Source organism: Heteronotia binoei, chromosome 2 (genome assembly GCF_032191835.1).
Source record: "Heteronotia binoei isolate CCM8104 ecotype False Entrance Well chromosome 2, APGP_CSIRO_Hbin_v1, whole genome shotgun sequence".
Classification (NCBI taxonomy): Eukaryota; Metazoa; Chordata; class Lepidosauria; order Squamata; family Gekkonidae; genus Heteronotia; species Heteronotia binoei.
In genome coordinates this window covers 56145449-56171053 of record NC_083224.1, presented here as the reverse complement: position 1 = coordinate 56171053, position 25605 = coordinate 56145449, and the positions used below count along the sequence as shown (strand labels likewise).

The window sequence follows — 25605 nt, the reverse complement described above, 5'->3', positions numbered from 1 at the left end:
TTGAATGTGGCAGGGAGCTATTCTTTCACCAATGATGTTTAACATCTACATGCGCTCCCTTACCCAGAGTGCCGAGGTTTTGGGCTGGGTTGTCACCAATATGTAGATGACACCCAGCTCTATCTGCTGATGGACGGCCATTCGGATGCCGCCCCAGACCATCTAACCAGGGCATTAGAAGCCGTGGCAGGTTGGTTGCAGTTAAGCTGGCTGAAGCTAAATCCAACTAAGACGGAGGTCCTGTACCTGGGTCGGTGGGGACCAAGATCGGGCTTCTGACTACCCACCCTAGATGGCACCCCTTTAGTGCCAGCTCAGGTGAGGAGTCTGGGGGTGACACTGGATGCCTCCCTTTTTATAGAGGCCCAGGTCACAACAGTTGCGCAATCTGCCTTTCACCATTTGCGGCAGGCCAAACAGCTGATGCCCTATCTGACATCCCAAGACCTAGCTACAGTGATTCATGCAATGGTCACTTCCAGGTTGGACTACTGTAAATCGCTCTACACAGGCTTGCCCTTGAGGCTGATCTGGAAACTTCAACTGGTGCAAAATGCAGCAGCGTGGCTCCTAACTGGATTGCCTATACAGGCAGTCGACTGATGCTGTACGCATTGCACTGGTTACCGGTTGACTACTGGATCCGTTTCAGGGTTTTAGTATTGACGTTCAAAGCCTTACACAGCCTGAGACCAACATACCTGCAGGACCGCCTCTCCCCATATGAGCCCCAAAGGGCGTTGCGATCGGCCAACCAACACCTTCTGGTCATCCCTGGCCCCAAGGACGTCTGACTTGCTTCGATTAGGGTCAGGGCCATTTCGGCCCAACCTGGTGGAATCAGCTCCCGGTGGAGGTGCAGGCTCTGTCGGATTTGTTACCCTTCCACAAGACCTGCAAGACAGAGCTGTTCCGCCAGGCGTTTAGTTGAGGCAGTCGGGCGTCCTCTACTCTGTTGCCTATACCATCTGTTGCCTATACCACAGTGATCTATCATCTGAACTTTTATATTCGGGCCACTGAATGATTACACCTAAAGTTGCACTGTGTGCCACCCACCTCTGTTACTTAATGTTGATGTAATGCTGCTGTTTTAAATTGTATTTATTATTTTTTATTGATTTTATTATATGTGACTGGTTTTTATCTGTATGTGATCCACCCTGTGCCCGTCTGGGAAAGGGCGGAATATAAGTGAACCAAATAAATAAATAAATAAAACAGTGTGGGTCCAGAACAACAACAAATGCAGAAAAGCCCTAAGCTTGCTGGGAGACCTTGGGCCAGTCACACATACTCAACCCAGCCAATCACACATGTGGATATAATGGAGAAGAGAATAATGTAAGCTGCTTTGGGTCCCCATCGGGTAAAAAAGGAAATAAATAAATAGATAAGAGATAAATAAATAAATAAAATATAATCAAAAGAGCTAAATCTCTGTTTTGTTGGATAGTGCAGTCCTAAACAGAGTTACACCCTTCTTCTAAGCCCACTGCCCTAACCTGGATAGCTCAGGCTAACCCAGTCTTGTCAGATCTTGGAAGTCCAGCAGTATCTACCATGGTTAGGAGTTGGATGGGAGATTGCCAAGGAAGACCAAGTTAGAACATAAGAAGAGCCCTCCTGGATCAGATCAGTGGTCCATCTAGTCCAGCATCTTGTCTCACACAGTGGTCAACCAGCTCCTCTGGAGGGCCAACAACAGGCATAGAGGACAAGGCCTTTCCCTGATATTGCCTCCTGGTTCCAGGATTCAGAGGTTTGGTGCCTCTGAATGTGAAGGTTCCCCTAAGTCACCATGGATAATAGCTACTGATAGACCTGTCCCCCATGAATCTAATCCTCTTTTAAAGTGATTTATTCCTGTGGCCATCACTACATCCTCTGGCAGAGAATTCCATATTTTAGTAATTTTCTGTGTAAAGAAATATTTCCTTTTGTCTGTCCTGAATCTACTGCTCATCAGCTTCATTGGATGCCCTTGAGTTCTAGTATTTTAGGAGAGGGAGAAATTTTTTTTGTCAACTGTCTTCACATTATGCCTAATATTATAAACCTCTATCATGTCCCTCCTTAGTTGTCTCTTTTCTAAACTGAAAAGTCCTAGGCTCTTCGACATTTTCTCATAGGGAAGGTGCTCCAACTCCCTAACCATCTCAGTTGCTTTCCTCTGTACTTTTTTCAGCTCTGCAATGTCTGTTTTGAGATATGGTCACCAGAACTGTACACAGTATTCCAAATGAGGCCATATCTAAACAGGTTAATTACAATATTGGTGATTTTATTCTCAATCCCTTTCCTAATAATCCCTAACACAGAGTTTGTCTTTTTTACTGCTCCAACACAATGGGTGGACACTTTCATTGAGCTATCCCCTATTACTCTGAGATCTTTTTTCCTCTCAATTACACCAGGTTCAGACCCCGTTAGCCTAGAAATTGGGATTTCTTGTCTCAGTGTGCTCTACAGAGTCAGGCAGTGGGCAAGCACCTCTGTTAGTATCTTGCCTTGATAACCCTATGGGGTAGCCATACATTGGCTGTGACTTGATGGCACTTTTCACCACCACTAAGCCCACTGATTTCAGTGGACATATAAGGGTGTAACTCAGCTTAGCACTGACCTGTAAATTTAAGATGGTTCCATCACGTGTGTAGAACATCTGCTGAGCATTTCCAGACTGCTCCAGGGTCATTTTCACTTTCCAGTCTGCTCCTGCTATTATAGACATATCATGACATCTCTTCTTATGACCATAAACACCAGCATGCTCTCAAGGGAGGAAGGAAGAAAAGAAGGAAGGAAGAAATATCGATGAATGAAATAGCCAGATTCCAAAAATCATATTAAAAAAAAGAAGGCAGCAGGCCAGGGAAAGAACAATATTCAGACTCACAGCTGATTTGACAAAGAAGGTAAAGGATGGAAACTCTGTAGGAAAAAATGATGTTGTTGGATTGGAAGAGAATCAGAAGGCTGCTATAAACCAAGCTGAAGAAAAGTACCTTTGGCAAATAACTCAAACAATCTTGTTCTATAAATAGTGTCCTTTTAAATAAACTCTGGCAGAGCTGAGCTAACAATTGTTGATAAATAGAATCAGCCTATGTACAAGAGAGTAGCAGCGTAGCTGGCAAGAGTTCAGTTTGAACAAGAGCCTCATGATGAAGATAATTCAAGGTAAAGGCTATTTAGAAGGACTTGGTGTCAGTGTTAAAATGGTGTAGGCATACAAAACAGAAGTCCCATGGTGCCTTCAATGTTATTTTTTTTTCTAGAAATAATATTTAATTTGATACAAGAGTCATGAACTGTTTATGCTGGAAATAATTTGGTTACTCTTTAAAATACCACTGGGCTCTTGCTTTGATTTTGGTGCAAACGACTAACAGCTGTTTGGAAGTTATTTGATTGGTGGCATATGATATGTGCCCTAGCAGCGCACTGCATTGTAGATTTGTGCAAACAAATGAATTTATAGGTTGGAATCCCTGGTTCAGATCTCAGCTCAGCCATTAACTCACTGGGTGGCCTTAGGAAATCCATTATCTTTGCAAGGCAGTTTCCCCATGTGCATTATAATTGGGGGGATAATCATAATGACCTACTTTACAGGGAGGATGCATGGATTACTGAGATGTTGTTGCTAATATCCCTCTGCAAAGAAAGGTCAGTCGGAGCTTGAGGAGGAAGAAAGCTGCAAGCGGCTCATCTCTGAGCGCTTGCTGCTGCAAGCAGAGATTTGAAAAGCCATCTTTGGATTTGTAACATAATAACATGTTCTTGATGCTCACCTTGATGCAAGCTTTGGGCTTAGGAAAGATTAACATAATGAAGATAAACCAGAATGATAAACAAAGCAAACTCAGTGTTAAATGACTCAAGAGCAAAAGTTCCTGTGCAGTGTTACTGTATTCACATATACCGGGGCACATCATGCGTGGAGATTAACATCACGACTTTGCCCCCACCTCCACCCCTGCCGCTGTTGCGCGCACATATATGTGAGACGTGATGGGTGAGCCGGGGTCGTTTTCCAGAGGGGCCTATGGGAGTGTATGTGGGAAAAGGTATAAATTAGTACTGCTCTTTGCACATGTTCAGAAGCACTTGATGCACTCCAAAGATGAACCTTGCCTGGCTTCAAAATCGGTTCCGACGCTAGCCTTCCTTGAAATAAGTTTTGCTGCTGGAGAAAGGCGCGAGCGCGGGAGAGAGCGGTCGAAAAGGCACGGCATTTCGTCGTTTTCGAAAGCACCCGGCCGGAGGAGCCAATTCCCTCCCCGGCGCAGCCGTCCGGAGAAGGGGGTCGCTGTTGCCTTGAGGATCCGAGCGCCTCTCTCCGCCTTTTGTTCCCTGACCGTGCGCGTCACCGGCTTAGCGGCTGGGCGGAGAGAGGCGAGGAGGAGCTGTTGCTGCTGCTGGTGGAGGAGCCATCAGCGCGGCGTGGCAGAAGCAGCTTAACGGCCGAGCGACTCCCATTTCGCCGGAGCGCAGCCCTCGCCTTCCCAGGGAGTCCGCGAGCGGGGCGTGCGCGCGCGTGGCGTGGCGAGGGCGCGAGGCTTCCCCGGGCGTGACGATGAGCGACTCGGGCAGCCCCAGACGGCTCCAGTGAGGACCCAGCCGCCGGGGATGGCAGCGCCCGCCGAGGCAGAGTCCAGCCAGCCGCTCGCTCCGGCCCCCGCGCCGCCGCCTCCGCCCGAGAAGAAGAAGCTGCAGCGGGCGCCGTCCCCGGCCAGACCCAAGGATGTGCCCGGCTGGTCGCTGGCCAAGAGCCGGCGCGGCAGCCACCCGGGCTCGCCCGCCTCCTTCTCCGGCAAGGCGGGCGCCGGGCTGGGCCACTCGCGGCGGCTGGGGGCCCCCAAGGAGGGCCGCGGCGAGAGGAAGGCCAAGGGCGGGCAGGCGGCGGCGGGGGCCAGGGGCGCCGGCAAAGGCGCGGGCGGGCGCGCAGGGGCCAGAGGGAAGGGGCGGAGCCGCCTGGCCGCCGAGGGGGCAGCCTGTGGCGCTTCGGGGCGCCCTCAGGGGCCTGCCGGCCTGAGCCTGACGGACAGCAGCTCGGAGGTGTCGGACTGCAGCGCCTCGGAGGAGGCCAAGCTGCTCTCGCTGCTGGAGCTGGGCGGCCTGAGCGGCAGCAGCGACACCGAGTCGCCCCCCAGCAGCAGCGCCCCGGCTCAGCCCCACAGCGCCTCCGCCGACGGCCTGTCCCCGCTGCCCGACGACCCCTCCACCGCCGCCTCCCTCGCCAGCAGCCGCCTGCCGCTCAGCACCTCCCTCGCCTTCTCCGACCTCACCGAGGAGCTGCTGGACGCCGGCGTCGCCAGGGAGCTGGAGGAGCTGCGCTCCGAGAACGACTATCTCAAGGTGAGGCCTGAGGGGGGCGCGGGGCTCTCTGGGGCTTCGCCTTTCAGTTTCGTGCAACAGATCTCCCTCCTGCAAGCACTGGCCAGACTAAGGGGCCTGGGTGAGCCCGCCGTGCACCTTCCTAGCCCCTTGGAACAGGAGGACTGCCCCCAAAGGAAAGCGGTGATCGCATTCTCCCCTGCTCATTCAGATCATAAAACCAAACGAAACAGGTGCCTCTCAGCATCATGCAACACAGACTTCATATATACAGGGCAAACCTGCTACAGAATTCTAAAGCCTCTCCAGCAGGCAATCCTCCCACCACATGTCTTCTAGTGCTCCATCACACAAATGCCGGTCAGACCCTATGGGCCTGATCCTCAGACTAGACCTGTTGCTGGCCAGAATTTCCCCTTGGCATAGATGAATAATTCCCCTCCCCTAGCATCTGATGGTCACTTGCTGGTATTATAAAGCTCCTTCTGAGAGATATTCCTCTGCCTCATGGGGCACTCATGAATCCTTAAAGAACACCCCGCATTATGGATTCACTGGGATGGACAATCTATAATATTGATGACTTTCCTTTTCTAGAACCAGAGGGAAAAGATTTTCCGCAGCCACATTTAAATGAGATCTTGTATCTCAAGAGAATATACTTTCTTTCCAGTATTAAAGCCAGCAAATGGAACCAGATGCAGTGACATGATAAAATCCCTTGTTTTTGGTACCACAGAAAGCTAGGATGGAACTGATGACTCAGTCCCACATAAGATATTTTACAGTGTCACATCAACTCATGGGAAAAGAATAATTATTGCTTCCATCAGTGTCTATCATATCAATACCAAAAAGAGTGCCTTAAAGATAAATAGATTTTAAATATCATAATTAAGATAACAGGGAGAGACCCTTCTGACTGTCCCATCAATCAAAGATGCTTGTTTGCTGGGTACATGAGAGAGGGCCTTTTCAGTGGCAGCACCACAATTCTGGAACCACATCCCTAGGGAGGTGTGCCTGGCATGTAGCTGTTTTATTGCAAAGGAACTTCAGAAACAGACTGGAATGGGAGATGACTGCTTATACCCAGAATTGAACTTTGTCTTGAAGGTGCCACTGAACTCAAACCTTGTTCTCACCTGTTAACTCTTGTATTTGTGTGCTAATTTATTGCAGTTCACAGATCTTACCAACCATCTTAATCCAATCTTAGCTATAATCACCCAGTTTTTATTTATCTTGACTATAACTGTCCTTTTCTGACAAAACCCCCAGCAACCCCATATGTAGTGGTTAAGGAAATTCTCTTTTACTGGATCTGAAGAAGTGTGCTTGCACATGAAAGCTTATGCTGTTAATAAAATTTTGTTGGTCTTAAAGGTACCACTGGACTCAAACTTTGTTCTGCTGCTTCAGACCAACATGTCTACCTACCTGAATCTATCTTTAATAATGTATTATCATTAAACATATGTTGTGTTTTTTCCCCAGGGCCTTAACATCTCTAGATATAGATTCCTATATCAGGCCCTAATAATATGCTGAATAGATTCCTGTGTGTCGCCTAATATGCTGACTGCTGCATTTTGGATTAACTAAAGTTTCCATACCATTTTCAGAGGCAGCCTCACATAAAGCCATCATGGTTAGTGATCATAGTATGAGACTAGAGTTTAGAAGACCCAGGTTCAAATCCCCATTCTGCCATTAAACGCATTGGGTGACCTTGGGGCAGTCACTCTTTCTTTAGCAGGTGTACCAGCCAAAGCAGATAAAAAATGTTATATGTCATGAAGGAGACCTGAGCCTTCAACATAGGTCAGTATCCCCAGGCTATGAAATTCTTCTTCAGGACTGGTTGACTCCTCAACCCTCAAACAGCTTTGTCATTGACCAATACCACTTCAGTCTTGTCTGAACTGAGCTTCAGTTTGTTGGCTCCTTTCCACCCCTTTACTTTCCCCAGTCATTTGTTTAGGACTTCTACCTGACTCAGTTGTTACAGAGAAGTAGAGCTGAGTGCCATCTGGGTAGACAGAGCAGACCTTGACGGGTCAATAATCTGATTCACTGTGAGGCAACTTCATGTGTTCAAATGTCACAGGCTTGAACACCAGTTCCCCAGCATCACTTTCCAGAAACAGCCCACCGAGTAATAACCAAACTACCAAAACACATTGTCCGCCACTCCTAACCTAGTCATCCTCTCCAGAAGGATACCATGATCAAAAGTCACTAGGGGGGCAGGAGAACCATCTGGGATATTTTCCCTCATCACCCTCCTAGTGAAAATTCTAAGGTCAAACAGGCCCTTTCTGTCCTGAACACAGACCCTTAATCTGGATTGAAATGAAATAGAAGGGAGAGAGGAGTAGAAGGGAGAGCTACTTCCCCCTCCAGCTGGTCTTGTTTCTTATTTTAGAGCTTAATGGGGGGAAATTATTAAAAACAATCTGGGGTGACAGTTGCAGGGACACTTAGTGAATGGAAACTCCTCCCACTTGCTTACTCTCCCCTGTAAATGCTCCCCTGTTTTCAGTTAATGAGGATTGCATATTCTGTGAAGTGTGGCCTGCATAACTCCACAGGGTGGACACCTCCAAGTTCCACATTTGTCAGAGTTCAGCTTTGTAGAATATAAGATTCAGCATTCTTGAAAAGAAGTATAGTTAACATTTATCCCTGGCCCTGAGAGTTTGTTATTTTGGAGTTAGTTGCATTTTTGAAAGCATTGGTGTGGTCTTGGAAAACTCGGATACATTTGGTTATGTTGGGTGTGCTTTCCTCTGCACATACATAATTACAAGGTAGTTTTAAGATAGCCCTTGCACATGCTCTCAGAGACCATCCATGTGGAGATTTTGAAAGCATTTGGTGGTGGGTTTCCCAGAGTCTATGTATTGTCCATTTCTGGAAATGCACTGGGTTCTCTTCTGTTCCTAGCTGCCAATCCATGGTTATACTGTCTCTACAATTACTTTTCATCTTCAACAAGTGGAAAATGTACCTTCTTTCTTGAAGAATGTTTTTGCTATGTGGTTTAGCTAAATTAATAGCCTGGCACGTTCTCTTGCTCTCAGAGTGGTGTGGAGGGACTGCTAGAGCAACTATTTGGATAATGTAAGAATATTCCTTGACAAGTTTGCCTTGAGGTTTCTAGAATGGAAGTAGTAGTTGGGTTGTTTCTTGGTTCAGTTCCTGCCCTGTTTTTCTTGTAGTGATGGGTTTATTTTGCAAGGTTGGTGTTGGCATGGCAACGCTTCTAAGGAATTCATTGAATGGCTGTCTATAAGAACTTGCTGTGAGGGTGGATAAGGTTGCCGGATGAAGCAGGAGTATCTAGCAAGAGGGAGGAACATGAGTCCTAGAAATATAAAGCCATATATGCATGCTTATTGCAAAAAGCCAAAACAATGGTCTCATCTGACTTTCTGTATGAAAGAAGTTTGGAAAATGCAACTAGAAATAGAATATGATTGTGTATTGCTTTTTGTAGGGATACTTTATCCTTCCTGTTCTGCAGAGTAGTTCTTCTCCACCTTTGTAACACAAATGACCCAGCACTGGAATTCTGTCTTTGTTTAGAGATACATCTGTGGGCATCCTGTGCCTGAGAAAGTCACTCACTGCCAGATCCATTGCTAGAAGCCTTTGCGTGGTGTTCCAAACCTTTCTCTTTCATCACTGTTGGCTCCCATATACCTTCACTGTGTGCCAAATTGTGAAATGAGTACTAATGGAAAATGCGGTCCTCATATGCACATCAGCTGTTGGTTTATGCTCTGCTGGTTTATACTTGCAGGCATTCTGCAATGTTTGACAAATTTGGGGCCCACCAAAACCAAACATACCTATTTAGTGGTGTGTGGCGAGATTGTGATTTCGATGGCTTAAAATTGAGTGGCATAGCACTTCTTGCTATGTAAGGCCAAACTACACACAACAGTTGAGGAGTTCCTTAACTCTTGAAAACAGCTACTGGGGAGAGTGGATGTGGCTTGAGGGTACAGTGCATTAAAAAAAATCCCAATAAGAACATAAGAGAAGCCATGTTCTATCTATCTATCTATCTATCTATCTATCTATCTATCTATCTATCTATCTATCTGTCTGTCTGTCTGTCTGTCTGTCTGTCTGTCTGTCTGTCTGTCTGTCTGTCTGTCCATCTCCATCTATCCATCCATCCATCCATCCATCCATCCATCCATCCATCCACACTGTGGCTAATAGCCACTGATGGACCTCTGCTCCATATTTTTATCTAACCCCCTCTTGAAGCTGGCTATGCTTGTGGCCGCCACCACCTCCTGTGGCAGTGAATTCCACATGTTAATCACCCTTTGGGTGAAGAAGTACTTCCTTCTATCCGTTTTAACGTGACTGCTCAGCAATTTCATTGAATGCCCATGAGTTCTTGTATTGTGAGAAAGGGAGAAAAGTACTTCTTTCTCTACTTTCTCCATCCCATGCATAATCTTGTAAACCTCTATCATGTCACCCTGCAGTCGATGTTTCTCCAAGTTAAAAAGCCCCAAGCATTTTAACCTTTCTTCATAGGGAAAGTGTTCCAAACCTTTAATCATTCTAGTTGCCCTTTTTCTGGACTTTTTCCAATGCTATAATATCCTTTTTGAGGTGTGGTGACCAGAATTGTACACAGTATTCCAAATAAGACAGCACCATTGATTTATACAGGAGCATTACGATACTGGCTGATTTGTTTTCAGTTCCCTTCCTAATAATTCCCAGCATGGCGTTGGCCTTTTTTATTGCAATCGCACACTGTCTTGACATTTTCAGTGAGTTATCTACCACAACCCCAAGATCTCTCTCTTGGTCAGTCTCTGCCAGTTCACACCCCATCAACTTGTATTTGTAGATGGGATTCTTGGCACTAATGTGCATTACTTTGCACTTGGCCACATTGAACCTCATCTGCCACGTTGACGCCCACTCACCGACCTCAACAGATCCCTTTGGAGTGCCTCACAATCCTCTCTGGTTCTCACCACCCTGAACAATTTAGTGTCATCTGCAAACTTGGCCACTTCACTGCTTACTCTCAACTCCAGATCATTAATGAACAAGTTAAAGAGCTTGGGACCCAGTACTGAACCCTGCAGCACCCCACTGCTTACCGTCCTCCACTGCGATGACAGCCCATTTATACTCACTCTCTGCTTACTATTAATTAGCCAGTTATTTCCCCCAAATATATATTGCATTTTTTTTTTTTTTTGCTTCCTGGGATTTAAAGCCACCTAGTTGGGGAAACAATCAGGGTGAAACTTTGGCCCTGATCCTCAATGGAGTACTTTTTTGGGGTATGTAGTTTGGCATACTCCAACTTCTTTGGCTTGTGGTAAACATTTTACAGTGCCGCCCTACAAACACTTTCCTAGGAGCAAGCACCTTTGTAGACGTGAATAGGAATTTGAATAGAGCTGATTAGAATTCCTCTCTGTAGCTAGAGTCAGAGTAACATATATTAAGGGAAATCCCTGAATGCCATGGATCTAGAGTGTCATAGTGGCCCCTTGCAAAAGTGGCACTCTGAGTTCATGTTCTGATGCCTTTGTCCTGCATGGAAACCAACATAATTGTTCTTTGTCCCCCATCTATTATCATGTGGTTTAGGATTCCATTACTGTTCATGCTGAGATTATAGGCTTATGGTGTGAACTTCTTGTGCTTGCATGTATAGGGCTGGTGCAGTGTATTTGGATTTCAGAATCTGGTGGAGCTTTTGGGCTGAAGCATAGGGCTGCATATGCAGAGACCATTCAGTACAAAACCAAATAAAGTAGTTGATTATTTATCTCCCCCCTTCTAACTAAAGGAAAATTGGCATAAAGTCAAGACTTCTCAGTATTCTGATAGAAAACAGCTGCAGAGATTTAATGTTGTCACGGCAATGTTACGTTTCATATTAATTAGAAATAAACAAGTATACTTTCGTTAAAGGTGTGAGGCACAGTTGAGGCAAAGTTGAAAGTGGTTGTTCTATTGATTTTATAAATCTTCCTCTGAAATCAATGGATCTTAAAAGAGCTTTGACTCATCTCACACAAGAACTTAGTTGTAGAAATGTTGCTTAATTTTTCCAAACATCAAAGTTTTTGGGTGGTAGTCTAATTTTTGAAGGGCTAATATATATTTGTATTGAATTTGTATTTATAGAACAGGGATGGCCAAATGGCGGCTCAGGAGCCACAGGTGGCTCTTTCATACATATTGTGTGGCTCTGGAAGCCCCCACCACCCTGTCGTTTCTTTCTTTCTATCACTTCTCTGAGCCATGCCAGCTTGGAGAAGGTGTTTCTCTCTTTGAATCACTTTGCCAAGCCAGCTGGCAGCTTGGAGAATGTTTTTAAAGGTAAAGTTGCTTTCTTTACACCTCTCTCTCCACCTTCCTGCCTGCCTGCCTGCTTGCTGGCTGGTTGGCCAGTGTTACAACTCTCAAACATCTGATGTTCATGTCTTGTGGCTCTTAAATATCTGAGGTTTATTCTATGTGGCTCTTACGTTAAGCAAGTTTGGCCACCCCACTATAGAATTTTGTCATCTTTTAGTTTGGTTTTCCTTTGGTCAGTTTTAGCTAAAGGGTTTGTTTTTCCATAGAAGTTTCTTAGATAATTCACTGGCAATTAGTATAGGTAAGCTAAACTTTGCAAGAAATAGCATGCTGTGTCAAAGCAGAACTGCTTGCAAAAGACTCAGCTGCTGTGACCAAGTTAAACCTCTCAAATGCAAGTATACCAGAGCAGATAATGGAGCGGGTACAACAACAGGTATGTGATAGTAGAACATATTGTAATGTCTTTATCTCAAGGGGATCTGAATGCAGATGTTAGACAGGAAGGCTGAGATTTCTAAATATATGCTCCAACTTGGCATTGGAAGTTGACCTTTTGCATTCTGTGCAAGTTGAATCATAACCTCTAACTTGCTCTGGCTTCGTATACAGATACAAAAACTCACTGTCAAGAACAGAACATAGAGAATAGTCTCCACCCACATATTTAGCCATATTTATGCTCACTATCATGGCTGTCTTTATATAAAGGAACATATTTCCAAGTAATTTGATATTTGTTCTGGATATCCCTGCTGTGTATCCCTTGAAGCTGTTTTCTAGTCTGGTGACTTGGCTACCTGGTACACCTTTTGGGAATGGTGCTTTGTGGGTCTGAAATGGGAAGAAATATCCTTGATCTGTGATTATTCAGGACAATGGGGGAAGCAGCTATAGAGTGTCTCCCCCTCCCTCCAAGTAGATAAGAATACTGGAGTTAAACCATTAAATTCTGGAATATACTAGCCTCACTTTTTGTTTAGATTGTTCAGCTGTATATGTTATTAAACACTTCTTGCACAAAACAGATATCACAGTAAATGTAAGGAAGCGCATAGATCTTTAAAGAACTTATGCATCTTAAATGTAATCAGATAGGGTGCCACGGTGTAGTTCTCCCATCTGGTACTACTACAGGAAATACTAAGGAAGGCTTGAATTCCTATCATTTGGCTCTGCTGTTTGAAGTCTACCTCCAGTCTAAGGAGCCTTTCTTTGACTAAAGAGCCTAGGTCATCAGAGGAAGGCTTTGTGTGTGTTTGTGTGTGTAGTGCCATGAAATCACTGCTGACTTATGATGACCCCATAAGGGTTTCCAAGGCAGGAGACTAACAGAGGAGGTTTGCCATTGTTTTCCTCTGCATAGTAATCCTGGAATTCCTTTGTGGTCTCTTGTCCAAATACTAACCAGGCCCAACGCTGCTTAGCTTCCCAGATATGATAACATTGGGCTAGGCTGGGCCATTCAAGGCTTCTTAGGCTAGATAAAAAGTCCAGTGTCACCTTAAAATCTAGCAACATTTATTGCAATAGGAGCTTTCACAAGCCACAGCTTACTTCTTCAGATGTGAAGAAGTGAGGTGTGACTCACAAAAGCTCTTATTAAAATAATGTTGTTGCCCTGACCTGGATAGTCCTGGCGAACCCAGTCTCATACGATCTCGGAAGCTAAGCAGGGTTGACTCTGGCAAGACTTGGATAGGAGACCTCTTTGAAATACCAGAGCTTGGAGGCAGGGGCAGGCTTTATTCAGCCACGTCTCAATATCCTCCATGCCCCCAGTAGGGGTCAGTCACTAGAGGTAACCATGACTTCCAGGTTCATGCATGCACACACACACACAAAATACAAACAAATGTTGTTAGTCTTTAAGGTAACAATGGACTTTTGTTTTATTTTGCTGCTAAAGACTAACATGGCTACTTTTTTGTGATTGATATGCTTAAGGCAGGTCTCAGACTTGGCTGATGGAAGTAGTAGGATACAAGTCCAGATCTTGAAAAAGATCTTTATTTAAAACACTGTATGCTGCTTTTCAACCTAGCTTTGGGTCCCCAGGGCAGCCAACAGTCACAACAATGTTAAAATACAAACAACTATACATAAAATATTTTTAAAAGTTAAGCAGATGTAAACACAGACACACAAAAAGGGCAGGTGGGCCAATGAGAGTGAGGGGTGCCAGACCCTCTCCCCAGAGTCTTACAGTTTTGTGGTTGTAAGAAAGAAAACCACCTAACTTAAAACTGTTCTGGAATCTGTTGCCACTTAGGGAGGGTGGAGACCGGAAGAGAAATGATACCAAAAGGGAAGCAGTGAAAAACCAGGAAGTATTTCTTGGTATTCCCTCCTTGAGGATGTTCTAGAATCTGTTGTTGCCCAATATGACCTTGTTTTACAAAGCTGTACTTTTTGTTTAGATCAATGCTATTTTATTTTATTATCCATAGTGGGAAAGTTTTTTTTGTCACAATCTGTGAGGTCTAGGGGAAGGAAGGCAGCATCTGTCTGAGAAAGTGTGCATACACATGAGAGCTCACACCCTGAATAAAACTTTGTTGGTCTTAAAGGTGTCCTTGGACTCTTAATTTTGTTCTGCTACTTCAGACCAACAAGGCCACCCACCTGGACCTATAGCCAGATCTTATCAGATCTTGGAAGATAAGCAGGGTTGGTAGTTGGATGCGATGGGAGACCACCAAGGAATTCTTTGTAGAGAAAGGAAGCAGCAAACCACCTCTGCTTCTCACTTGCTTTGAAAACCCCATGCTTGGGGTCACTATAAATTGGTTGCTACTTGATGGCACCTAGAATGTGTATATGAGAACTAAAGACTTGAAATTTCTGTGTGAACACAAGTGTTTGGATCAGCATGATCAATCAGCTGAAGAGAATGGTGCCCCCCTGCATTCCCCCCCCCCTCTCACTATAGTCCTTTCTGACTCCAGGAAACGTTTGTCAGCAAAAAGAGGGAACAGACCATGATTTTGGTCTTTTCTTGTTTTCCACTGCAGCCTCCCGATCCCTGTGACCCTGGGAATAAACTTTTCTGGTATCAGAGCTTCTGTGAAGAGGGAATGCAGAAAGATCCATGATTCTTAGTATATGAAGAGTAGTGGTGTGCATGTGGGTTCTGGTGGAAGATTTGAGGGACTTAGAGTGGAATTTAGCAGGCTCATATGAGGGAAAACACTTGGCCCTATTATGGTTCCCAGTAAACATCAGGAGCACAACAGGCCTTTGAAAATTTTAGATGTATTACTGAGAAATACCTTCAGAATGTGGCTTTTGATTTATAATGCAGCCAAGCATTACAAACAAGATAATCTATAAACTTTGGTGACATTGTTAGTTAATTAGGGTTTTTATCTTATCAGCTTTTTAATGGTTCTGTTCTGTTGTTTTGTGGATAGTTTTTATGCTGCTTACTGTATGTCTAATGTAGGGTTGCCAAGTCCAATTAAAGAAAAATCTGGGGATTTTGGGGGTGGAGCCAGGAGACATTGGGGGTGGAGCCAGGAACAAGGATGTGACAAGCATAATTGAACTCCAAGGGAGTTCTGGCCATCACATATAAAGGGACAGCACGCCTTTTTAAATGCCTTTCTTCCATAGGAAATAATTAAGGATAGGGGCACCATCTTTTGGGGCTCATAGAATTGGACCCTCTGGTCCAATCGTTTTGAAACTTGGGGGGTATTTTGGGGAGAGGCACTAGATGCTCTACTAAAAATCTGGTGCCTCTACCTCAAAAAATAGCCCCCCAGAGCCCCTAATTCCCACAGATCAATTCCCTATTATTCCCTATGGGAATCATTCTCCATAGGGAATAATAGAGTGCCTAGTAGACATTTCCCTCCCCCCCACGCTTTCTAAAGGGGGGGAAGGGCCTCCATACCAGGGAATCCCCCCTCCCTCTCTCACACACACACAAACACTTACCGTACTTGGTCTTCTTCCAGCAGAATGTGCTTGCTGGGAAAACGAAAGCAAGGTTCCACAGGAAAAGAAAGGGAGGGGCCGTTCTCCATGGAAACTGTTACTTTCCCATGAAGCCCTTCCTGTTTCCTGTTCAGCCTTAAAGGGACACATTTTAAAACGGATCAGAAGCTGTACAACATGATGCCTGAAGGTATGTTCTCTCCCCCCCCCCGCCCCCAGATTTTTTGAGAGTGGGGGAGGAGGATGCAATTTTGGGGGTCCCCCGCCAGGGCGGGGGGGTTGGGAAGCCTAGTCTAATGGCTTGTTATTTAAAAGCTTGTTTTCAGTGACTTTTTTGTGTTCTTGTTTAAACTATGTTTTTAATTCCTATCCACCTTGAGAAGGACTCCAAAGAGGTGACATAGAAATATTCTAAATAAATTAGTTTTGCGTTCTGCTTTTTCTTAGGACCAAACCCAGCCCCCTCTGCAGCTATTTTGGCATTTGAAAATGTGTGGGGTTGGGACAAGAATGCTTCAGCTGACTGCGCTATGGCCCTGATCAGAATTGGGCCCTTGCAGCATTTTAAAATCATTTTAAAATGGCAGTGGCATTCACAGGTTCAACATGTGGATTCTGTACTAGTTCACTGCTTAGCTTTGTTGGCCTGTTGGAAGAATGATGTTGGCCTGTTGGAAGAATAGGCCGACATCTGATCGTTTCATTTTTCTCCTCCATTCAAATTATAAGGATGAAGAGTTAAGATTTATTGTTTCTTTTCGTTTTCATTGCTGTTGCTGGCTTTTTGCCTGCTGTATCTTCTCTAGAAATATATGTGAAGATTGTGTTTTCTGCACAGTGAAAGGATTGTATAGCTTTCCCATTGTTGTAGCAGCTACTGATACAGTGCAGTGGCAACAGGGCTTCAATGTGGCAGTTTCCCTGCCCTGGTTCACCAGCTGGGACATCCCCCCCCCCAAGTGCCACCAGGGCCTTTTCAATTTTTAAAAAATCTCCAGTTGAATATCGTCATTTTATAGCAATCTCAGGATTAACGTCTCTGAATTTTCAGCTTTCATTAAAAAGAAAAAAGGTGTTTCTTTTGCTGTGGAGATACTCCTTTCTCCTTACTTCTCCACAATAGACAGAGCTAGAATAGACAGAGCCCGCTTGCGGGATAGGGTGGGGTATAAATTGAAAAATTAAATTAAATTAAATTAGAAACTTTTTTTAAAAAGATGGGAATTTAAGGAACCTGATACACACAGAAATTGTTGTAGTGTTGTAATGCTAGGAGTAAATTCATTGCAGATATGGTAGGGGAATGAAATTGTCTCCATGGGTGCAGGGGCACGGAAAATAGCTGCTATGTGGGCAGAACTAGGAAACATTTTCACCCAGATGGCAACCAATCCAGGTTTTGCTGCAATTGTTCCCCAATTGTCCTGGGAGGACTGTGAATGCACCGTGATGCTGCAGGGAAGCAGGGGGAGCAAATGCTTCTCAACAGCATCCAACCAAGGACAAATAGCCCATGTTCAAACAGCTGATGCTAGGAATGACCATCTTCTGAAATTTCTTTGTGCATTCTTTGTTCTCTGTTACTGATCTCAGTGCTGTTTTTTAGCTAGGCTGTGCTGTTGAAGTTTCAGATTCAGTCGGACAGCACAGGGCTGGAGGACCATACCAGGCTGTTTATCTCCTGTGGTGAACCTGTGAGGGTGGTATTGAGAGTGTTTGTGCTGACCTTCTCTGCCTGACCTCTCACCAGATGTCAAAGACCTGTTAACGACAGTGGCCATGCTAGGATGCTGTGCCTTTAAGAGGACTCGCAGGTCACTGGCTTGTCATCTGTGTGTGGGGAAACAAGAGCTCTGCTCGGCAGAATGGAAAATGTGAGATGTGATACTGGCAGCAGCTGCAGAAGGAGAGGAAGACAAAGAATGGGCACTGGGGAACCCTTTTGCAACAAGGGCAAGAGAACTCTTCAGTCAGTCACATGTCAAAATAATAGACATGCACCATAGAGAACTGACATATGGGATTCAGACAGATGTGAGCTCAGGGTTTCTAACTGGCCTTCTCCTCATATTCAGATTCAGGTCTTGTTCGCTTGTTTGCTCTGTCCTCCCTTTCATTCCTGTGTTAATCTCAGACCTCTCTCCCTTCTTGCTAAAAAGTGAAACTTGTCTATGAATTAATTGATAGGGCATTTTCTTTCTTCCTAAAGTGAAAAAGGAGCCATATAGGAGGAAATCTCCACCTTCAAATAGTGCCCCAATAGCAAATACTTTATTCTTTGTAATTTTAATGGAAGGTCTAAACTTTGCCTGTGTGAAACACCATAAATGCTTAGCTCCAAATGTACATTTGTGGGAAGCAGCAATTTGTTATTTTTACTAATTTTTAACAGCATTCCTAGCAGGATATGATAGATAATACAGAAAATGTGGCCACTGCATTTATAATGAGGCTGGAAAAATTACATTTTAGAATTTACCATTTGTTTCATTCCTCAGTGCAAATAACTGAGATCAACACTGACTTGTAGAATAGTAGGCATTATGCAATATAAATTTTACATAATAACTAGCATGCAAACAATATGTTTTTTCCAGTGTAACATGCAATAAAAACAACACTTTGCAAACCTTTTACATTTTGAGCTGTAATGTGTTTTGTGTTAGCCTTGCTTCACAAGTTCCCAGTTTGGAGGCTGTTAATTTGTACAGACTGGGGTCAAGTTGCAACAGTGTTTTACCTATTTATTCTCATTCTCTCTCTCCCCGTCTGCCCTCTCCCCTCTGGCAGCCCAATTTGTTGTTCTTAGGTTGCCAGTCCCCCTAGTCACTGGTGGAAGGTGGGGGTGTAGGGTTGCCAGCTCCAGGTTAGGAAACTCAGGGAGATTGGAGGGTGGAGCCTGGGAGGACAGAGACCTCAGTGGGATACAGTGCCATAGAGTTCACCCTCCAAAGCATCCATTTTCTCCAGGAGAACTAACCTCTGTAAGTCTGGAGAGGAGCTGTAATTCCATGGGGTTTCCAGGTCTCACCTGGAGATTGGCATCCTTAGTTGTGCTGGCAGAGGGTTTCAGTGTGGCTGGCCTTTGCCCTGTTGCTGACATGACTGTCTCTTTTCCTTTCATGCTATCAAAGAAATTACTGAAAATCCCCATGAGGTAGAAATAAGATTTCCTTACCCCTTTATCCTTTTGTATTCTTTTTTATGAATCCTCAAACACACAACCAGTGTTAAACACTTTCCTTCAGTTTCTCCAGTAGGATAAAGCTGTAATGTAGGTGATTACATTTTTGTAGGGTTTTTTTTTTACTGATCAATCAGATGTTAATTTCAAAATACATGTTGTGATGTAGACATACCTAAAGTTGACACCTGAGAACACTACCTGAGAAAGCTTTTACAACATATTTAGCTTTTCAGTGATTGGGAATCTTAAGTGGTGGTCCTGATAATTATTTAACAAGACACATAGCTTGTAGAAGGAGTGCTAGTGGTAGTGTAATGATAAAGAGAAAGAGTTGTGATCCAGGAGGGCTTAGGTTCAAATCTCTCCTTTACCACAAATTCATTAGGTGGTTTTCAGTCAGGAATTCTCTTGCCCTTCTCATCTGTAGTGTGGGGCGTAATAATGTTGGGATGCTCTACAGAGATTAAAACTAAGGATTGCAATAAAACAGTGACATCATGTTGCAGCCAGTTTACGGCAACCCTGTAGATAGGGTTGCCACCTTCTAGGTGGTGGCTGGGGATCTTTTAGGATTATTACTGATTTTCAGATGACAGAGATCAGCCCACTTGGAGTAAATGGCCACTTTAGAAGATGAATTTAATGGCATTATACCCAGCTGAAGTCCTTCCTGTATCCTGCTGTCCTCAGGCTCCACCCCCAAAATATCCAGGTACTTCCCAATCTGAAATACAAAAAGTCATGTGGGGAAAACAAAGGTTGGGAAGGTTAAATGAAGTTTATGTATCATGCTACATGAATTAGGAAGCTTATTGGCATGGGGGGGTTATCTCTGTTCTTAACATTAAATTCTTAGAAGGTGAACATATGGGTGATTAGGGGACCGTTTGCCACACTGTCTTCAAGGAACTTATTCTATATTGGCCCCGCATATGATTTTCTAATAGAGCTGGCAACTTTACCAATATGTGACCTAGTAGGGTTTTCAAGGCAAAAGAAGTTCAGAGGTGATTTTAGTCTAGGTTTGCTTGCCTTTGCATAGCAACCCTAGACTTCCTTGGTAGTCTGCCATCTAAGAATCAGGCTTAGCTTTCAAGATCAGGCTAGCCTGGGAGCGCTAAAAGTGCTGTATAAAGCCAGTTATGGTGTTATCAATTTGGTATAGTGGTTAAGTGTGCAGACTCTAATCTGGGAGAACCAGGTTTGATTCACCACTCCTCCACATGCAGCTGCTGAGTGACTTTGGGTCAACCACAGTTCTTGTAGAGCTGTTCTCACAAGAGCAGTTCTCAGAGAGCTCTTTCAGCCCCACCTACCTCACAGGGTGTCAGTTGTAGGGAGAGGAAGGGAAAGGAAATTGTAAACTGCTCTGAGACTCTGAGTGAAGGGCAGGATATAAATCCTCTCTTCTAAATGCTGAGTATTGCTAGACTTATCGCATATGAGGCTTTATGATGATCCATGTGTTCCGAGGCTCTGCTGCTTCAGTCACAAAGTTCTTGTAATAGATTCTATTGGGAGCAGTCTGGTTTTCTGGGTCACATGAACCTGCTAGGCCAGAGGCCTTGACCCCACAGCATGCTGGAGACCCTAGAGTTCCCTGTGGAAATTTTATCTTATTTTTCCCTGCTCTGTCATAGTGCTGTTCCTTCTGTCAGTCTGTGGCTTGGAGTTAATTGAAAGCTGCTGCTTTTGTTCTCTTTAATCTTCAAGGAAATGTTTCCTTGTTATTCCTTGATGCTGATTTCCATGTTATAGTGGGAGATTGTAAGAATACAAGTGCAGCTCATGCAGTATGGGGTCAGTTCTGGACAGAATTTAAATTTTCATGTTGTTCAAGCTCCCTCTCAAAATAGTAACTAGCTTAGGACCAAGTAGAAAGTGAAAGCGTACTGTTGAACAAGAGGTGAGCCAGCACAGTATAGTGGATATTTGTTAATTTGCTTTGCTGTATCCCACCTTTCTCCCCAGTGGGGGCCCAAAACTGCTTACATTGTTCTTCAGTGGGAGAAGTCCTCCAAGCTGGTTAGGTCTCTAGTGATCTCTCCAGTAAGGGTCCATGCAAAATTTGCATAGCCCTACCTGAACAAACAGAGACGTGGCCTAACCAGCTTGGATGATTTCACCGCACTGAAGAGAAGAAACTTTGAGGTAAGTTCCAATGTTTTGCTCTCCTCTTCTCCATTTTATCCTGTGAGATAGGCTGGACTGAGGGTATATAACTGCCCCAAGGTCACCCAGCAAGTGTCCATAACAGAATGGAGGTTTGAACATGAATCTCCCAGATCTGATGCGCTTGACTTATACACAACTCTGGATATAGTGCTGGAAGAGGACTGGGGAGTCCTGTGTTCAAATTGTGGTTTTGCCACAAACTTACTGGGCCACCTTGGTCTCAGCCTAAACTACCTCACAGGGATGTTAGGATAAAATGGGGGTGGGAGGAAAACATGAGTGCTGGAATGAATATCTTGGAGGAACGGTTGGGTGTCAATGTAATAAGAGGAGATATTTTCATCATGTAATTAGGGATATTAATTAGTGGTTTATTTGCCTGTAGAACACAAGGTCGCACTCAACTAACCACAAATAGTAATTCGCTCTTGGAAGTAGATAGCTTTCTGAAAGACCGTTGCATTGTTTGTCTTTTGTTGCTTAACACTGGCATACATATTTGGTGTTTTTAATTACCAGATAATTATACTGGCCCCCCCATTACTCTCCACTCTTTCCCCCTAGTGCAGGTGTGGCCAAACTTGCTTAATGTAAGAGCCAAATAGAGTAAATGCCAGATATTTGAGAGCTGTAAGACATGAACATCAGCTGCTTGAGAGCTGCAAGACAGGAAGACAGGCAAATAGATGGGGGAAGGAGAGGTGGAAAGAAAACAACTTTAACTTTAAATGCATTCTCCAAGCCGCTAGCTGGGTTGCCTTGGAGAAGTGATTAAAGAAATGCCTTCTCCAAGACAGCTAATGGGGTGGTGGAGGCTTCAAGAGCCACAGAATATGTGAAAGAGCCACATGTGGCTCCCGAGCCAGTTTGGCCACCGTGCTCTAGTGTAAATCCCATTTTATATGGCTTGGAGCAGCAGTTTGCCAAAAAGTTAATGAGCCAGTCATGTGTAGTATGGAAACCTACAGCTTGCAATTATGGGGCTGTGCAGATAGGTTGACAGATTTATTACTTAAATTTTGGAACACACACTGATGCCATAGTCAATGTGATGCTGCTATGCTAAGCCTTCCTAGTGTGTCCTTCTATTGACCCCTTGAAGTACGTGTTGGGACAAGGCAATCCTTGTCAGGTAAAGGAGTGTGTCTTCGACAGACACCTGTTTTAGAATTTTAAGCAACTGTTGCCCTAGTATAGCATATTAAATGCCTCTGGGACATGCATGCCTAAAATATTTTCGACAACCTTGTGTCAATTTTTATTTACACTTCTCCTAAAATTTATTTGTGCCCTGGATAGCCCAGGCTAGTTTGATTTTGTCTGATCTCATAAACTAAGGAGGGTTGGTTTTGGTTAGTATTTGAACAGAAGACCATGAAGGAATACCAGGGTCAGTATGCAGAGGCAGGCAATGGCAAACCACCTCTGAATGCATTTTGCCTTGAAAACACTACAGGTTTGCCATGAATTGGCTATTACCTGATGGCAAAAAAATAAATAAATAGCTGCTTGTGTGTGTGCATGTGCATGCACGCAATGGAGGTGTGATACATTCCATTAGAATATAAATACTGTGTGCTCAAATGATAAGCAGAGACAGAATTGAGTTATTTTTGAAAATTCGGTACAGGGAGGAGGTCTTTGCAGCTAGGAGCCATAGCTTGCTGCTTTGTGTGGATAAGGTCCCATGATAGACCCCTGGAGGTTCCAGTTAAGGATGTCAGATAGCAAGACTAGGTAAGGCTTGTCTCTGTCTTTGGAGATCCCCTGCCAGTTGGAAACAGTTGGCCCATGATCTGACTTGTAAACAGTAGTTTCACATATTCCAGTTCTATCTAAAATATGATAGTCAGCCATTTGTTTTAAACAAAAACTGAGAGCAACTGGAAAGGAAAGGAAAGGTCCCTTGTGCAAGCACCAGTCATTTCCAACTCTGGGGTGACGTTGCTTTCACAACATTTTCACAGCAGACTTTTTACGGGGTGGTTTGCCATTGCTTTCTCCAGTCATCTACACTCCCCCCACCCCCCCGCAAGCTGGGTACTCATTTTACCGACCTCGGAAGGATGGAAGGCAAAGTTAACCTCGAGCCACCTACCTGAAAATCCAGCTATCGCCTGGGATCGAACTCAGGTCGTGAGCAGAGCTTAGGACTGCAGTACTACAGCTTTAACACTCTGCGTCACGGGGCTCTTGAGAGCAGCTGGGGGGGACATAAATGCAAGAATTAGAACACAGTTCAGTAATATAACTTTGCAAATCATAACTCAGTTGAATTTGATACTTGTATTCCAGTACAGGAATTTATTTATTTTATTTTATTTATATGCCGCCCTCCCCGCTGAAGCAGGCTCAGGGTGGCTCACAACATAAAATCCCACAAACAATTAAATTAATGAGTATTAAAATTACACATTCAATAATAAAATAAATATACAATAATTAAAACAGTTAGAACAGAGTACTGAGTTGGTGCTATTCTGGTGGCGACAGCCTTCTTCCACTTCTCTTAAATACCGGTGCCAAGTCAATTGAATGTCAGCCAGAAGAGGACAGTCTTGCAGGCCCTGTGGAACTGCACAAGGTTCCGCAAGGCCCTCATTTCATCTGGCAGAAAGGGCATTAGCTGAATCCTGTTCCCCAGGCCCCCATCCACATTGTACTAGCACTGGTCCCCTAAATCCTGAAGGTAGCATCACATGGCAGTGTTGTGGTGTGGGACAAAAATGTAGAAAAGTCTCATTATGTTAGATCTGCTGATGGTACTTTGGATCCAACCCACCGCATTCCAGTAAAAGAAACAAAGCAAATGCTCAGGGAGTCCTTCACATATGTAGATGTGATGGACAGAAGCCTTAATGGGGGCCAGCTGCTTTACTGTTAGCAGGAGGGATAATGGTTGCCTGTGCATTTATGCCATATGTTCCTTGCAAATGCACGATACAGTGCTGGAAACCTGAATGCTTTTACTTCTGTTGACAAATAAAATCTTTCTAACCTGGATCTTCAAAATTATTATTTATCCTTGGCACTCTTTTTTACACTGGTCTTGTACTTAATGGGACAAGTGTAGGTTTATGGGTTAGTTGCTGTCCTGGACTTGGCTTTCCACGATGTTATGCTACTGTGTATCCTGAGTGGTTTTGTTTTATTGTGGAATCTGTATGCTCAGCCCAGTTTGTATTAACTGGTTTTATGGTCTTTGTGAGACAGTGATTTAACTAATGTAAAATCCAGATCAAAGTATTCTGTCTTCCTTATTCTCCAAATATTTCATTGCTTTTGTTTTATGGCTGCCAGATGTAATCTTCATTACCCTTTCTGGCTGTTTGCATGTGTTACTGCACACTGTTACAATTCTCTCTCCTTTTGAATAAAAAAAAGTTATAATTTGCAAAATTGTGCCAGAAATATTAACTACCGAAATTTGGTGGGGTAATTGGTTTTAATAGATGAGATCTGGTGAAGATTGAATTAGATTAAATGAGACTTTGTAAATTGTTGTCGTTCTGCATTCTGCTGTCAGGCGAGTTGCCTTTAGACTTAACATGATCAAGTGAGAGCCAGTTTGGTGTAGTGGTTAAGTGTGCAGACTCTTATCTTGGAGAACCAGGTTTGATTCTCCACTCCTCCACTTGCCACTGCTGGAATGGCCTTGAGTTAGCCATAGCTATTGGCAGGAGTTGTCCTTGAAAGGGCAGCTGCTGTGAGAGCCCTCTCAGCCCCACCCACCTCACAGGGTGTCTGTTGTGGGGGGAGAAGATATTATAGGAGACTTTAAGCCACTCTGAGTCTCTGATTCAGAGAGAAGGGTGGTGTATAAATCTGCAGTCTTCAGTCGTCTTCAAAAGATTGTTACGCATCCTATTTCAGTCTGGCAGAAATAGTTCGAGTGGTGTGTCACATGGAAACCTCAGAGATGTATTCCTGAAAGAGTGCAGTGCAATATACCCATAGTTAGGCAATTGGAGAGTTTAACTTCTGTCTTTTTATTATTTGGATGTGTCATTCTGTATACTTTTTGTGACTGGGGTCTATATTAAGAAAGGGGGTCAAAAGATACCTTAGTTGTATTACTTGTTGTTCTCTGTAGTAAAGAGTCCTACTTTACTTTTATTAAGAACATTTAGATCTTCTGTTCCACAGTATGAATTAATAGGAACTCTGTACCTCAATATGAAATATTGATCCTGGAAAATGCAGCCGTATTGCATTCTGAGGTTTATCCTATGTGGCTGCAGCTCTTCTTTAGAGAGTTTAGACTGTGTAATATACAAACTGGATCAAATGAGAGAGTGTGTACTTTACTAAAGAGCTTGGCTTTCGTTCTGAAGACCTGAGTTCAGATTTATTTTGTACCCTTGGGCAAGGTATTTTCTGTGAGCCTTACCTAAGAAGTAGGAATACGAATATAAGCTCACAGATGCAAACAACCACGACCACCACAATAATAATAATAATAATAAAGAATAAAACTTTGTTGGTCTTAAAGGTACCACTGGACCGAAACTTTGTTCCGCTACATCAGACCAACACAGATACCCACCTGAATTAAAAAAAGAGAATGAAAAAACTGGTTGAATTGTTTTGAACACTGG

General features: G+C 44.0%; 1 protein-coding gene across 4 annotated transcripts in view; it reads left to right on the top strand.

Annotated features, from left to right (window-relative positions):
- The first annotated feature begins 4633 nt into the window (after window positions 1-4633).
- MTCL2 (microtubule crosslinking factor 2) overlaps window positions 4634-25605 on the top strand; it is a 106062-nt gene continuing 85090 nt past the window's right edge. For all 4 annotated transcript variants that reach the window (XM_060231021.1, XM_060231020.1, XM_060231019.1 and 1 more), the window contains exon 1: window positions 4634-5364. In XM_060231021.1, the coding sequence (XP_060087004.1) occupies window positions 4636-5364 (729 nt within the window). In that variant the 5' untranslated portion in view covers window positions 4634-4635. The remainder of the gene's footprint in view (window positions 5365-25605) is intronic.